Here is a 15,051-nt window from a genome sequence, read left to right as displayed (position 1 = left end):
GAAACGACTCTTTATGCACTCATATTTCATCAGTGTGTGTAATATTTAATTGGATTGTATAATTATGTGATAACAGTGAAAGTATAACTGGCATAAATTTCAAGAGAACATACTCAACTCACTCTTGGTAAACAGAAAACTCAACCCGGAGGGAGGGGAAGCCCTTGTGTTTTCAGACCATGGGGTTAGCAAACTATGGCCTGTGGACCTGTTTTGGTACATCCTGTAAGTCAAAAATGGCTTTTCATTAAAAAATATATATTTTTAAAATTTATTTATTATTTATTTTGGCTGTGCCGGGTCGTAGCTGTGGCACGCGGACTTCTTAGTTGTGGCGTGCATGCGGGATCTAGTTCCCCAACGAGGCATCAAACCCGGGCCCCCTGCATTGGGAGTGTGGAGTCTTACCCACTGGACCACCAGGGAAGTCCCTACATTTTTCTTTTCTTCTTAAAATTGAAGTATAGCTGATTTACAATGTTGTGTTAGCTTCAGGTGTACAGCAAAGTGATTCAGTTATACATATGTGTGTGTGTGTGTGTGTGTGTGTGTGTGTGTGTGTGTGTGTGTGTGTATTCTTTTTCAGATTCTTTTCCCTTATAAGTTATTACAAGATATTGAGTACAGAGACTTCCCTGGTGTCACAGTGGTTAAGAATCCGCCTGCCAATGCAGGGGACACGGGTTCGATCCCTGGTCCAGGAAGATCCCACATGCTGCGGAGCAACTAATCCTGTACGCCACAACTACTGAGCCCGCATGCCACAACTACTGAAGCCCGTGTGCCTAGAGCCCGTGCTCCGCAACAAGAGAAGCCACCGCAATGAGAAGCCCGCGCACCACAGCAAAGAGTAGCCCCCGCTCACCGCGACTAGAGAAAGCCCGTGCACAACAACGAAAACCCAATGCAGCCAAAAATAAATAAGTAAACTTTTAAATAAATAAATGTCTATTAAGAAAAAAAGATATTGAGTATAGTTCCCTGTGCTATACAGTAGGTCCTTGGCTTTACATTTTTAAATGTTTGAAAAAGTCAAAAGAAGAATAATATTTCATGACATGTGAAAATTATATGACATTCAACGTTCTATGCCCACAAATTATATGACATTCAACGTTCTATGTCCACAAAGTTTTATTGGAGCCCAGTCACATCTATTCCTGTTTTGCATAGTTCTATAGCTGCTGTTGCACTATAATAGCCAAGTTGAACAGCTGCAACAGAGACTAAAATATTTAATATTTTGTCCTTTGCCAAAGACTTTGCTGATATCTGTTCTAGGGAGGAGCCTGAGCCTTGGGTATGTACCATGCCACAGGTGTCTGGCCACTGTGTTTTACAGAAGGACCTGCAAGTTTGGGTAAGGGGAGATCTCACAGGAGAACTACTAGCATAAAAAGTGAAAATCCTTTCTTTCTTTCTCGGCATTACTGCCTCGCAAACCTACTCCCAAGATATAACCAGCATCCACGGTGTGATAGTTTGGACAACTCCCGTTCACCCCACTCACTCACCATGGTCCCACTTGTTCTCCAACAGTGATTCGCCCAGGATGGAGGATCATGGGAAATCGAGAGTGCCTCTGCCCACTTCCCTACCGTTTGTCCCAGGAGATGACAAAGCTTCCTGGACTGTGGGTAATATCGCTTTGGAGAGAAATGGCCATTTTTCAGTGGTGTCAACTGGCCACTTTCACTCTCTGCTTCATTCTGTGCAAAGAGCCAGAGTGTTTTTAAGTAAGAGGACATTTATACTCATGACAAAATGAACAAACTTGCACTTCTGTAAGCACCATCACAGGAGCCAATATTTTCCTGGGCTGCAGCCACTAATCACAGTGGCAAAGAGAGTTTCACATGGGCGAATAAACGAGTAGCCTTAACAATCAGAGAACTGACATCCAGCCCCTACTGTAGATATCCTCTGATTTTTCCTCTATCTTCTCCAGCGGATTTTGTCAGCTAGATGAAAGGCTGTCAGTACTGTACGGACATAAATGGAAGTTGTTCTTGGGTGAAACGTGTGGGACGTTTGCAGCTGTGAGGAGTGTGTGTGCGTGTGCGTGTGTGCTCTCGTGTGCGCACTCGACCAACATCTCTTGGCGGGATCATAACAACAGGTTCCTAATTGGACTCCTGCTTCTGATTTTGCCCCTCTTCAGTCTGTTCCCAACACAGCAGCCAGAATGCTTCTTAAAAATGTAAGTCATGGACTTCCCTGGTGGCGCAGTGGTTGAGAGTCCGCCTGCCGATGCAGGGGACACGGGTTCGTGCCCTGGTCCGGGAAGATCCCACATGCCGCGGAGCGGCTGGGCCCGTGAGCCATGGCCGCTGAGCCTGCGCGTCCGGAGCCTGTGCTCCGCAACGGGAGAGGCCACAACAGTGAGAGGCCCGCGTACCGCAAAAACAAAACAAAACAAAACAAAAATGTAAGTCATTGTGATTAAGATACACACACTACTATATATAAGACAGATAACCAACAAGGACCTATTGTATAGCACAGGGAACTCAACTCAATATTCTGATAACCTATATGAGAAAAGAATCTGAAAAAGATAAATATATGTATGTATATGTATAACTGAATCTCTTTACTGTACGCCGGAAACTAACACAACATTGTAAATCTACTATACTCCAATAAAATTAAAAAAAATTAGATTGCAGTGGTGGTTGTACCACTCTGAATATTCCAAAAGTCACTGAATTGTTCTCTTAAATGGGTGAATAACATGGTATATGAATTATATCTCAATTAAAATTGTATCTCAATAAAGCTATCTTTAAATGCACAGACTTATGTAAAAAAAGTATAATAAGTCAGCTCATGTCACTCCTCCAACCAAAGCTCTCATCTCATTCTGAGCCAAAGCCATCTTATTCCTCCCGGCAGCCTACAAGGTCCTACATGATCTGATCCCCTGCTGCCTCCCTGATCTCAGCTCCTTCTGACTCTTCCCATTGCTCACTCCACTCCAGCCATACAGGCCTCCTTGCCATTCCTCAAACTGCCAGTGTACTCCCACTTCAGGGCCTTTGCCCTTGCTCTTTCCCCCACCTGGAACATTCCTCCCAAGGTAGCCTCGTGGTTTGCTTCTTCAGTTCCTCCAAATGTCATCTTATAGGTGAGCTCTTCCCTGACCATCCAACATAAAACAAGTCCCCCGCACCCCAGCATCCTTTATCCTCCTTACCTTGAGTTTTTTCTATGGTACTCACCATACTACACGATTCCTTGTTTATTCCTTTATTTTCTATTTCCTGTGCTGACTTAAAAAAATGCATAATGTGAGAGTTGCAAGTTAAGTTTTCTTTGGGGCAAAATGAGGACTATAGCCTGGGAGGCAGCATTTCAGATAGCTCTGAGAAACTGCTCCAAAGAGGTAGGGGGGAAGGTCAGTATATATGTGATTGTGGTGAAGGGGGAGTACATGCAATCAAACACATTTTTTTTTGCGGAAGGTTTCTGCTAGTCACGAGGAGCAGATGTCCCCATGAAGGATATTAGTGTTTTTCTAAGTATGAGGAGATACAAGAATTGGACTCATAAAATCGGCTCCTGAAAATATCTAACTCTCTGAAGACCTCTTCTGCCAGTTTTTCCCAGAGCACAGAGTGCCTCATTTCTGCTTTCCACCCTGAGCTCCTTTCAGGGGGTGTTGAAAGTCAGCAGGTGGAGCAGCGCATGATTCAATCCTTGCAGAGGTAGATGGCAAAGTACCACTGGCAAGTCCCAATTTGTAGATGACACCTGACACTAGAATGTAAACTCCACGAGGGCAAGGATTTTGCCTGTTTGTTCACTGCTCTGTCCCTGGTGCTTAGAACAGTGTCCGGCACAGAGTAGGGGCCTAATAAGTGCTTGTTGAGTAAGGATTGAATCACTCTTGCTGCACGGCCACCTGCTGTGTATAGACCCTTGGGTACGAGGCCTTGCCTGACTAGCGCTGCCCAGTGGATGGTATATCAGAGAGGGGCCTTGTACAGCGGAGGTGGGGGAGGGTGGGCGGGGGGGGGGATGAAATTAACCCTCTGGGCTACTCTCTCTCTCTCTTTTTTTTTTTTTTTTTTTTTTTTTTGCGGTACGCGGGCCTCTCACTGCTGTGGCCTCTTCCGTTGCGGGGCACAGGCTCCAGACGCGCAGGCTCAGCGGCCATGGCCCACGGGCCCAGCCGCTCCGCGGCACGTAGGATCTTCCCGGACCGGGGCACGAACCCGTGTCCCCTGCATCGGCAGGCGGACTCTCAACCACTGCACCACCAGGGGAGCCCCAAGGGCTACTCTCTCTTGATGACTAGGCTTTGAGCCCACTGGGCAAGGGCAATGGTCAACTGGGGTCCAAGCCCATGGCCTCCTTGACCCCTGGGGTGGCCTTGCTAGGTGTTTTGAGAATGGGGATCAAGGGAACCCCAGTGATTCTGTCCCCACTTCCCTTTGAGGACAAGTTGGAGGCAGGTGCTAGTCCCAAGTCTACAATAACAACTATTTTGAAGTTTCTCCCCTCACAGATGTCAGCCCCCCACCCTCCAGACATGTCTCAAAGCGACTGAGTCATGGATCAATAATGGTGATGGGTGTGTGGGTCGGGGGGGTAGCTGAGCCCACTGATCGAGCGCTGAGGCATCCTCAGCAAATCGATAAACTCTTCAGTGAGGCGGTGGTGACTGATGAACCGATCAGCTGGCCCTGTCATTGTGAAGTGGGAGCCTGGCTCCTGGCCCACCCTGAGGGACCTCTTCCGGTCCCCTTTGCTTTCACTCTAAAGGTAAACGGGGAAGCCACTTCTTGAGAGGTTGAACCCTGAATCCGGGCCTTCCCCCGTGCCTTCTAACTTCTCCTCCCATCTATCCTCAGACACCCACTCCCCAAGGTGTGAGGGGGTTCCAGGAATGCCACAAATTCCCTGTGGGCATCTCATAACACCTGTCCTCTCTCTCTGCCTGGGATCAGCATGCTAGAAACCCCAGCTGGTGCTGCAGTGTTGGTAAACAGCCCCTCGCTCAGATGTCCCTGCCCCCTTAGCCTGCAGGCTCCTTGTCTAGGCTTTGACCCCTGGGAGTATAGCTGTCCTCACCAGTCTCCCGGCCGCCCTCCCCATCCCTAGGGTGATCACCTGTCTTTTGTCTTCCCAAGGCCTCTGGAGGAGTGGAGTGCTTTTATTTCTGTTGTTTCCTCTCCAAACTGACCCAGGCTTGTTCCCCTGTATTTCTCTGTCACTATGTTCTTGGAACTCCTCAGACAGGGGCTCTACAAGGATGGTGCCTCCTCTTTCAGATTGGGGCTCCTCTCACCACAGACTGGGAGTCCCCAGGGATGTGGCCTGGGGTTCCTGGAGAACAGGGTTGTGCCTTGCCCCTCAGATGAGAGCCCCTCTGTTCTCTGAGGATGGGGTCCACGTCCCCTCGTCCTGGTGTCTTATTCCATCTCCATGCTCGGCACACCGACCTGGCCTTTCTTGGGATGTGGACCAAGAAAGGGCCCAAGTGACTGATAAGCAGTCATTTCCGGAGAGTGCAGGTGACTGAACCCATAAAAAGGTAATTGAGAGAGCCCTGGACTCGCCACCTCCAGAGAGAACTCTAAAAACAACACCCACGGCCATCTGTCCTGGAGGGTGGCGGGGCTGGCCCTGAACTAGGGGCCTGGACAGCCCCCTCCCGCTTGTGTGGGCTGATGGGATGCCTGGAAGCACTGGAGGATCCATCCAGGCCAGGGAAAGGGAGCTGGAAATGGCTTTATGGGAAGACTCCCCAGTAGCCCTCTCTTTTTCTGCTGGGGGGTCTGATGGGGTTGGCAGACCCTATACTTAGCTTCCCTCCCCCGGCTCCCATGCCTGACTCCTAAACCCCATGGTTATCCTAGGTAGTAAGCCTTTCTGTCCACCATGATTGAGTGGGATTCTTCCTGGGGTCTGCCTCAGCCCTTTTGTCTTAGTTGAATCCTGGGTGACCTTGGCTCTTGTTTCCTTATCTCCTAGAGCCTTAGTTTCCTCATCTGTAAAATGGGGGAGAAACTAAGCTCATTGTGTCTTGGGGCCTGAATCATGTACTGCCCAGTACACAGTAGGTGCTTAATAAACAGGAGTCCTTTCCGGTTTCCATCAAAGGCCCTGGCTGAAGATATTTGCCCCTGAGCCCAGTGGAGATTGCAATGGGCTGGGGATGGTGGCATGTTCTTGGGCAGCCCTGGCATCACTCAGTCCCATAAGACACCAGTGCCCTGAGTGATACCTGGATGGAGACGGGGGCACACTGTCTTGCAAGGGATCGCTATGCCAGGCCTGCTGGACCTGAGTCTGTATGTGTCAGGCTGGGTGCACAGGTGGCTGACTCAGCTGCTTCTGGGGAGGGGACTGCCTTTTGCCTCCTCCCGCCCCTCTCCCCAACTCTTTTTTTTTATTTTAATTAATTTATTTTTATTTTTGGCTGCGTTGGGTCTCTCTGCCGCGTGCGGGCTTTTCTCTAGTTGCGGCGAGCGGGGGCTACTCTTCATTGTGGTGCGTGGGCTTCTCATTGGGTGGCTTCTCTTGTTGCAGAGCACGGGCTCTAGGCGCACGGGCTTCAGTAGTTGTGGCACTAGGGCTCAGTAGTTGTGGCTCGCGGGCTCTAGAGCACAGGCTCAGTAGTTGTGGTGCACGGGCTTAGTTGCTCTGTGGCATGTGGGATCTTCCCGGACCAGGGCTCGAACCCGTGTCCCCTGAACTGGCAGGCGGATTCTTAACCACTGCGCCACCAGGGAAGCCCTCACCAACTCTTTAACAGAGAGGAGACACAGTGGGGTGTCCAGAGAGGCCTCTCCTCCAGAACATCATAAACAGGAGGTCAAGAGCCAAGGTCATAGCTCCCATCCTTGCCTCCAGTAGAGAGTTTTCCCCACAGGTCCTGTCACTCCTTGGCTCTCCTCCAACATATTACAGAGCAGGGGTTGAAAAGGCTGGCTTTTGGAAGGAGTGGTCACAGGTCCCGCAGGCTGGAAAAAGTGGGTTTGGCTTCCTGCTCCCCTTCCCCCCGAGCCCCCACCCCCACCTGTGGACAGGCTAGGAAAGATGGAATCTCAGCCCTGATCCTAGGGGGTCATCCCAGGAACCTAGATCCAAATGCTTCACTTCCTCCGAAGGCTAGACCTGCTGTTGGGGGGCTGTAGGGTGAAGATGGGGCTCCGGCTAGGCACCCTATCCAGAGGTACCTTGAGTCCGAGTGTGGGAGCTCCCCCCCTCCCCGGTTCCTTGGAGGTGGAGACATCACGCACTGTCTGGGTGTAAGCTCAGCGATCTGGCCTGGGGTGGAGGGAGGAAGGAAGAAGAGCCCTCCCCCCTCCAGCTCCCCCTCCCTTTTCAGGCCTGGATATAAGCCCCGGAGGGAAAGCCCTGAGCTGAGTAGGCCACAGCCTGACCTGCAGCAGCCCAGCCCTTGGGACTCCTCTCGCCTTCCATCTCCTGATCATCTCCGCCTCTGGAGCTGTCGCTGTGAGTGGCCTTGGACCCAGGAACGGTCTGGTGCTGGGGATCCCAGGCTATCTGGTGGGGAAACTGAGGCTAGGATGGGGGAAACTGGGACTGAGTGGCGGGAAGCTGGATTGGAAGGGGGCCAGCCGACGTGGGAAGGAGAGAGGCGGGGAAGCCCCCATTGCCAGCATAGCCTTCTTCTTCCATCTACTCCTCTGGGTAACACGGGTGGAGGCAGGCAGGGCTTATGCCCCTCTGACAGATGAGGAGACTGAGGCCAGAGACGGTGCAGTGCCTGAGAACACACAGCGAGCAGGTGGCTGACCCTTGGTCGGGTACCAGCCCCAGACAGGCCGCTGGAGCGTGGGCCCCACGGCAGCCTCAGCCTCCTGCCTCAGGGGTAGAGGCTCGGGCTGACTCCAGTGCCCCTTCTCCAGATGGTGACGGTGCGCAGGCCGTGGCCCGCCATGGCCACAGTGCTGCTGGCCCTGCTCTTCTGCCTGGGGGCGCTGGTCGACGCCTACCCCGCCAAACCCGAGGCTCCCGGCGCACACGCCTCGCCAGAGGAGCTGAAACGCTACTACCTCTCTCTGCGCCACTTCCTCAACCTGGTCACTCGGCAGAGGTGAGCTCGTGCGCGGGGTGGGCGGGGCGGGGTCGCCACTAGGGGCGCGGCCGGGCCTGACCCCGCCCACCTCTGGCCCCGCCCCGCAGGTACGGGAAACGTGACGTCTCGGAAGCCCTCCTCTCCAAACTGCTCTTCCCCGATCCCGAGGACCGGCCCGTCAAGTCGCGGTACAAGCGCCCCACCACACGCCCTGTCTCCTGGAGCGTGGCCTGGTCCTCCTGCCACCCTGGCACCGCCACCTAGTACTTTCCCCAAGTCTCGCCTCCCCGGATCCGACGCCGGGCTCCGTGTGATTCTTTTTCCTTTCCCTCCTACAGGCCAGAAGGCGCCTACCTGTGGTGAAGACCCCCAAGGCCTCCTGAGAGACACGCTGATTCACCAACCTCATTTGCATGTTTGCTCCTGACCCCGGAACCTGGATTCCTCTCCCGCTTGCTGCGTCTGGGGAGGGTTCGGGGTGGGGTCCTCATTCCACTTCTCGGTACCCCCGCCCCTGGGCTGGAGGGCTGTGTGTGGTCCTTCCTTGGTCCCTAAATAAAGAGCAAATTTCACTGACGTGCAAAGCGTGCGTTTCTATTTCCTTTCCCTTCTCCTTCGTGGAGGTGGCATCCAGGTGGGAGTGGAGGGTGGAGACGAGAGAGCTGCGAGGATAGAAGACGGCACGTGAGACAAAAGGCGCCCCAGGCCAGGGCTGGGGTGGAGTGGTGGTGGGGCTCTCTCTGATCCGAGCTTAGAGAAAACGCTGCCACTCGGCGCGGGGGGTGGATAGCATCCAGACTAGGGTCCTCTGGAACTCTCTAGTCCGGTGGGGTGGGGACAGGTTGGAAGTTCTTCAAAGGGGGTAGAGAGGAGCAGCAAGAATTGTTGCTGAAGGGTGAAGAGTGTGGAAAGGAGCATGCTAGGCAGCCCAGCAGAGCAGGTGGAGACAAAGGTGCCCCCATCCCCCAAAGATGAAGGTGGTTGGGAGCGTGGGCTTGACACCAACACCCCGGTTACCCCGAGGAGGTGTATTACTAACCCCCCCGGCTGTAGTGGCTGGGGGTGGAGATGGGACCCAAGATGGGGCTGTGGAGGGAGAGTTATTTGGGGGGTGAGGTGGGTGTGTGTGCTGGGGGAAGGGGTCATTTCTAACACCTCCGTTCCCTGGGCAGGTGGAGCGATGGGAGTGTGGAGGCTGCCCTTTCTCTCAGCAGCCGCCCTCCCCTTTCTGAATTTACACCCAGTAGATAAGTCACTAAGCATGCCCTCCTTGTGACAAGGCCATGAAGAGGCCCCTGCTCAGACACAACCTGAGCAGTCCCTGGGGCTTGGGACTGCTTGGAGTCCCTGGGGCTCTAACACCTACCCTCCCCTGAGCTGCCCTCCGGCCTCCCTGAAGATAGGGCAGAAGGGTGAGATGAAAGCGGGTCCAGGGCCTGGTCAGGTCACAGGCTGTGTGGACTCTAATGCTCTAAGCCCTTGCCCAGGCCACTCCCCCTGCCTGTAGATCCCTTTCCCTCTCTTCAGTCTGGAGATCAGCTTCAGGGTAGTGGCCACCTCATCCCAGAAGCCTTTCATGATTGCTTGGGGGGTGGAGTTAGTTCATTTCTCTGGTTTCCTCTCCCTACAGTATTGCCGTTATCTGAGACCCACTTCCCATCACAATTCCCCCGTCTTCTCTCCTCTACTCTATCCCTTCCCCCTCCCACCCCGTGCCCCAGGACAGGTGGGATGGGAGCACGCAATGGCTGCCACAAGCTTTGGTTCATTTTGTGGTTGGAGAAGTGGGAGGATGTGAATCTGTGTTGGCGTCCATGGTCCCCTGTGTGTTGGTCTGCTTGGGAGAGCCGTGGTCAGTTTGAGGCTAATAGAAGAGAACCCTGGTATAAATTATATGACCACGGACAATTTTTGCCCAGTTTGACGTGTCTGGTTCAACATCAGTGACGTGGGTTTGCCTCACGTCCACTGGGGGGAGTGTTGAGAGGTGGTTAATCCACTGCTCATCAAACCCAACCAGTGTTGGAGCTGGAGGGAACCTTAGATGTAACATTAATGACGACAATATAAATAGCTACTTTTTTTTTTTTTAAGTGCTTACTGGGAATTCCCTGGTGGTCCAGTGGTTAGGACTTGGTGCCTTCACTGCAGGGGCCCAGGTTCGATCCCTGGTCACGGAACTAAGATCCCGCAAGCTGCGCAGGTGGCCAAAAAAAAAAAAAAAAAGCGCTTATTTATGTGCTAGACACTGAGCTGTTTGTTTTACATACATTATATTGCCAGGGTATTGATGTGGCTTTTAAAATAGAGACAGAATTAAAAATGGCTTAAACAAGAAAGGAGTTTATTTTTCTCCTACATAAAATACGAGTGGCATCTGGGGAGTCGGCATCTCTGCTCCATGGGGGCATCCAACATCCCAGGTTTCTATTCTGAGGCTTCCCCACACCCTCATCTACACGACTGACGATGGCCCACCATCACCACATCCATGTTCTAGCCACTGGGAAGGGAGGGAAGGAGAAAGAGGAGGTGCGCTCGTTACTACGCTGTGTAACAAGTTATCCTATAACTTAGGGGCTTAAATAACCGCTGTATTTACTCATGATTTTGTGTGTCAGGACTGGGAAGGGCTTGACTAGGCAGTTGTCCCTTGGAGCCTCTCATGCAGTGGCTGTCAGAGGTTGGCTGGGTCTGGCAGGTGCTGCTGGCTGTCGTCTGTGATCCCAGCCCGGCACCTACATGTGGGCTCTCCAGCATCATGTCTTGGGGTAGCTGGACTTACACGGTAGCTGGTTTCCCCCAGAATGAATGCTCCAAGAGAACCAGAAGGCGGCTGCATGGCTGTATTAGTTTGCTAAGGCTGCTGTAACAAAGTGCCACAAACTGGGTGGTTTAACAACAGTTCTGGAGGCCAGATCAAGGTGTTTGGCAGGGTTGGTTCCTTCTGAGGGCTGTGAGGGAAGGATCTGTTCCAGGCCTCTCTCTTTGGTTTCTAGATGGGTGTCTTCACTCTGTGCCTCTTCACGTCATTTTCCCTCTATGTGTGTCCGCTTCTGTGTCTAAATTTCCCTTTTTTTTTTTCTGCTGTACGTGGGCCTCTCACTGCTGTGGCCTCTCCCGTTGCGGAGCACAGGCTCCGGACGCGCAGGCTCAGCGGCCATGGCTCATAGGCCCAGCCGCTCCGGGGCATGTGGGATCCTCCCGGACCGGGGCACGAACCCGTGTCCCCTTTCCCTTTTTATAATAACGATAGTCATGTTAGATTAGGGGCCTGCCCTACTCCAGTATGACCTCATCTTAATTAATTACATCTGCAATGACACTATTTCCAAATAAGGTCACATTCTGAGGTAGTGGAAGTTAGGATTTCAACATATGAATTGGAAGGGGGGTAGCAGACCACAATTTAACTCGTAACAATTGCCTTTTATGACCTGGCCTCAGAAGTCAAATAGCATTTTCCACTATACTCTACTGGTCCAAGCGGTCACAGGTTTACCTGCATTCAAAAAGAGGGGACTTAGACCTCATCATAGAACTACTTGTGGGATAGGAAGTATTTTTGTGGTCACTGTTGGTGCCGTTTGCCACAGGGGGATACATCCACTGGTAAAAACAGAATGGCACAAGTCACTCAAATTCTCATCTCATTGCTTAAAACTTAGTCACATGGCCCTACCTCACTGCAAGAACAGCCCAGGAGATGTCTTCTGCTGAATGGCCATGTACCCGCTTTAAACTCTTTTATGATGGAGGGAGGAGAGAGTGGATATTGGGGCAGCTAGCCTAATCTGCTACAAACACCATCTCCTTTGAACATCATCTAGAAATCATTTGATCTTATCTCTTTATTGAGCAGATGGAAATTTCGAGGCCCAGAGAAGGGGAAAGACTTACAGGAGGCCATAGAGTTAGGGACAGAGGTAAGAGAGCCCACCCTGTGCCTGTTCTGATTCCACTAACTGTTAAATCTAAATGCTTCTGCCAGAAATGCAAAACTCCCGATACGATACACACCCTTTCTCCTCTGGTGGCATCTCCCACGATTCCTTGATGTGCGCCCCTGAGCCGCTCAGTCCTGCTGCCACCTCCCTGCTTCTGTGAAATAGCATCCCCTCACCCCTCACCATTCCTCACATCCACCTCAAGCCTCATTTCCTTCGGAACCTTCCTGGTCTGCCCTGAGTATATCTGTAGCCCGAATCTGAGCTCTCACACCAGGAGTTCTTCAAGGGCAGGGACCCCACGGTTGGTGCAATAGCCTCAGGGACAAAAGATCTGGATGTGAAAAAAAAAAAAAAGATCTGGATTTGAGTCCCATCTCTGCCATTCATTGGCTGTGTGACTGGCCTAGTCATTTCATTTCACTGCATTTATTCCTTCACTGGTTAAACAGGGATCCTTACACCTTAAATAATAATAATAGTTCCTTCTTTAAGGCTCAGAGAGGTGAGGTAAGTTGCTAAAGGTCACACAGCTAATGAATGGCAGAACTGGTGAGTAGGAGAGCTGAATCTACAGGTCAGCTCGGCATAGCCTGGCACATGCTTGAGTATCCCCCTTCTTTTCCTTTCTTCTCCTGCTCACTCCTAACCCATCTCAAAACTGCTCTGGCATCGCTCCCTTCCACCCCAAAGGAAAAACTCCCCTCCTTCCACAGCCAGCCCCTACGTTTTTCTTTCCTCCCCATTCATCCATCCCTCTCCCCCAACACTGTATTATATCGATTGGTTTAGCCTTTCTCTTAGCAAGAGAGAAGCCTTCCTCTTCAGGAAAAATTCCAGCTGACAATGATAGGATTTGCTTTCGCAGGCACTGGGGGCAGGGAGAGCTACTGAGCACTCCTGAGCCTGCAGGGGACCCTGGAGGCAGATGGAGTCTCCAGGGCGGAGGGAAGTGGGGACAGAGCCCGGGTTCCAAATTAGTGACCTGAGCCCTTAGTTGGGCCTGAGTTGGTCCTAAGGGGGTGGGATAGGGGCCCAAGGTGTGTGTGAGAATCCTCAGCCCAAGGGGTTTCCCCAGGGAATGGGGGACCCCCTGGGTTCCTGGTATCTGGGGGTGGCCACAGCTTAGCTGTCCCCACCTCTCCTGCTGCCATCCAGTGTGGGAATAAGACATTGGCCTAAGAGTTGGCCCAGGCTGCTCTGGAGGAGCTCTTGTTGTAGGGGGTGGGTATGGAGGGTGCAAAGCTGGTCCAGTTCCTGCTCTTGCAGTCCCATATGTGGGGACCCCTGTGCCCCTTGCTACTGTCCACTCATCTTCACCTAGTGACCCCAGGTGTTTCTGGGGTTTTCCTCTCTTCGTCTCATTGAGCTCTTACGCCATCCCCAACGCTGCCCAGTGGCCATCGTCCCCGTCCCGGAGGCATGAGGTTTGGCAGGGGGAGAGAGATCACTTCCGCCTGCACTTACTCTGTCTGCAGGTAAGTCCTTAGTGCTTCTCCAAGCAGGGCTCCATGGCAAGCCCTGGGAATATACGAAGGTGAGTGAGAAGCATCGCCCGTCTGGACACGGCCATACGGTTTAGAAAGCACGTCCACTACCCTTCCTCCTCAGTTGTCACAACATCCCTGAGAGGACCCAGAAGAGGAATCACTTGTTTGCAAAGGCGAAAAATGAAAGCCGTAGGTTCAGCTGACATTGTAGAGTAACTGTCATTTCTTAGGCACTGACAAAGCTAGGACAAAGCTATGTCCCCTCTGTGACAGGCCCAAACTATAGATGGCCCCAGCACTTGAGTCAATCCCCAGGTCTACCATCTGTCTGCAGGGGTTGGGAGCTGACCGGGGTGGTGGCCAGAACCGTCCCACAGCACTACAGTCCTGTGGGAGACCAGACCTGTTGAACTAGGGTTGGAGCCTGGCGCCCCCTGGTGGCATCCTGCAGCCTCTGCTGGCTTCACCAGAGGCCCTCCTGGGACCAGCCACTAATTCACCCTTGTTTTACCAAGTGGGATCCCGAGGCCAGAGAAGGGCCAGGGCTAGCGGAGAGCGAACGACCTCCATATTTGCTTTGCAGAATGTAAGTTGTTGTTGGGTGAAGCATTATTGTTCTTCTTGTTGCCAGAAGTCAGAACTGAGAGGAACAAGACAGAACAGTGGTGTTTCCTGAGGCTTCCTTAATCCTCATTATCTTGAGGAAAAGCAAAGCTCAGGTCCCTGCAGCATCACCTCCAGTCCTTACCCCCCCCCCCGCCCCCCCCACCCCACAACCAAATCCTCTCCTGACACACTCTTTTGGTGTCCTGATCTGGGACAGCAGAACCTCAGGGGTGAAAAGTCCTTTGCCCCCTACTCAGGCTTCTTTGAGTTATTCAGACAGTCACTTGTGCTCTTTGGCCTGAGCTGGGGAGGGGGCAGGGGGCTGGGGAAGGGACGCTGAGTAGGGGAGACTCAGAGGTTCCTGGGGGTGGGGTGGGGGTGGGGCTGCTGGTACTGGTGGGGTTGGGAATCTAAGCCAGAACTTGAGTCCTGGACAACTGTGTGATCTTGGGCTAGTGTCTTCGCCTCTGTGAGCCTCATGTTTCTCAGCCAAAAATCAGGAAATTATAGCAATATTTTAACAGCCTTACTTAGAAGAGTCCAGATTTTGGAGTTAGACTTTGTTTCAAACCCTGTATCTCCCACTGACTAGTTATGTGGCCTGAGGCTAGTTACTTAATGTCTCTGAGACTTAGTTTCTGAATCTGTAAAATGGGTTGTTGAAGGAACTCACTGAGGTGACTGAGCTGGGAACACTTTGGAAAATTCAAGGCTTTCCAAATGATGCTGGTTTTTATCACTTCCCTGGAATGGGGGAGCTGGGAAACGGCTACTAGATATTGGCACCCCCCTCCCCCCGGGGCACATCAGTTCTCATTCTGCATCCTATACACCAGCCAGGGAGAGGGTTTCTCCCTGCCTGGGTCCCCACTCCTTTCCACATTCCCTGGTTACCTGAAGCATCTCCCCCGTTCCCATCTTGTTCTAATCACAGACTGGAAAGGAAGTCCTGAGT

General features: G+C 52.3%; 1 protein-coding gene across 1 annotated transcript; it reads left to right on the top strand.

Moving 5' to 3' along the window:
• The first annotated feature begins 7,883 nt into the window (after window positions 1-7,883).
• PYY (peptide YY) lies at window positions 7,884-8,629 on the top strand. Its single transcript, XM_019939470.2, has 3 exons — window positions 7,884-8,071; window positions 8,161-8,241; window positions 8,392-8,629. The coding sequence occupies exons 1-3, from the start codon at window positions 7,884-7,886 to the stop codon at window positions 8,414-8,416; spliced, it is 294 nt and encodes a 97-aa protein (XP_019795029.2). The 3' UTR covers window positions 8,417-8,629.
• The last annotated feature ends 6,422 nt before the right edge of the window (window positions 8,630-15,051 follow it).

Source organism: Tursiops truncatus, chromosome 20 (genome assembly GCF_011762595.2).
Source record: "Tursiops truncatus isolate mTurTru1 chromosome 20, mTurTru1.mat.Y, whole genome shotgun sequence".
In the NCBI taxonomy this organism is placed as follows: domain Eukaryota; kingdom Metazoa; phylum Chordata; class Mammalia; order Artiodactyla; family Delphinidae; genus Tursiops; species Tursiops truncatus.
This window is presented reverse-complemented; position numbering and strand designations above follow the sequence as displayed.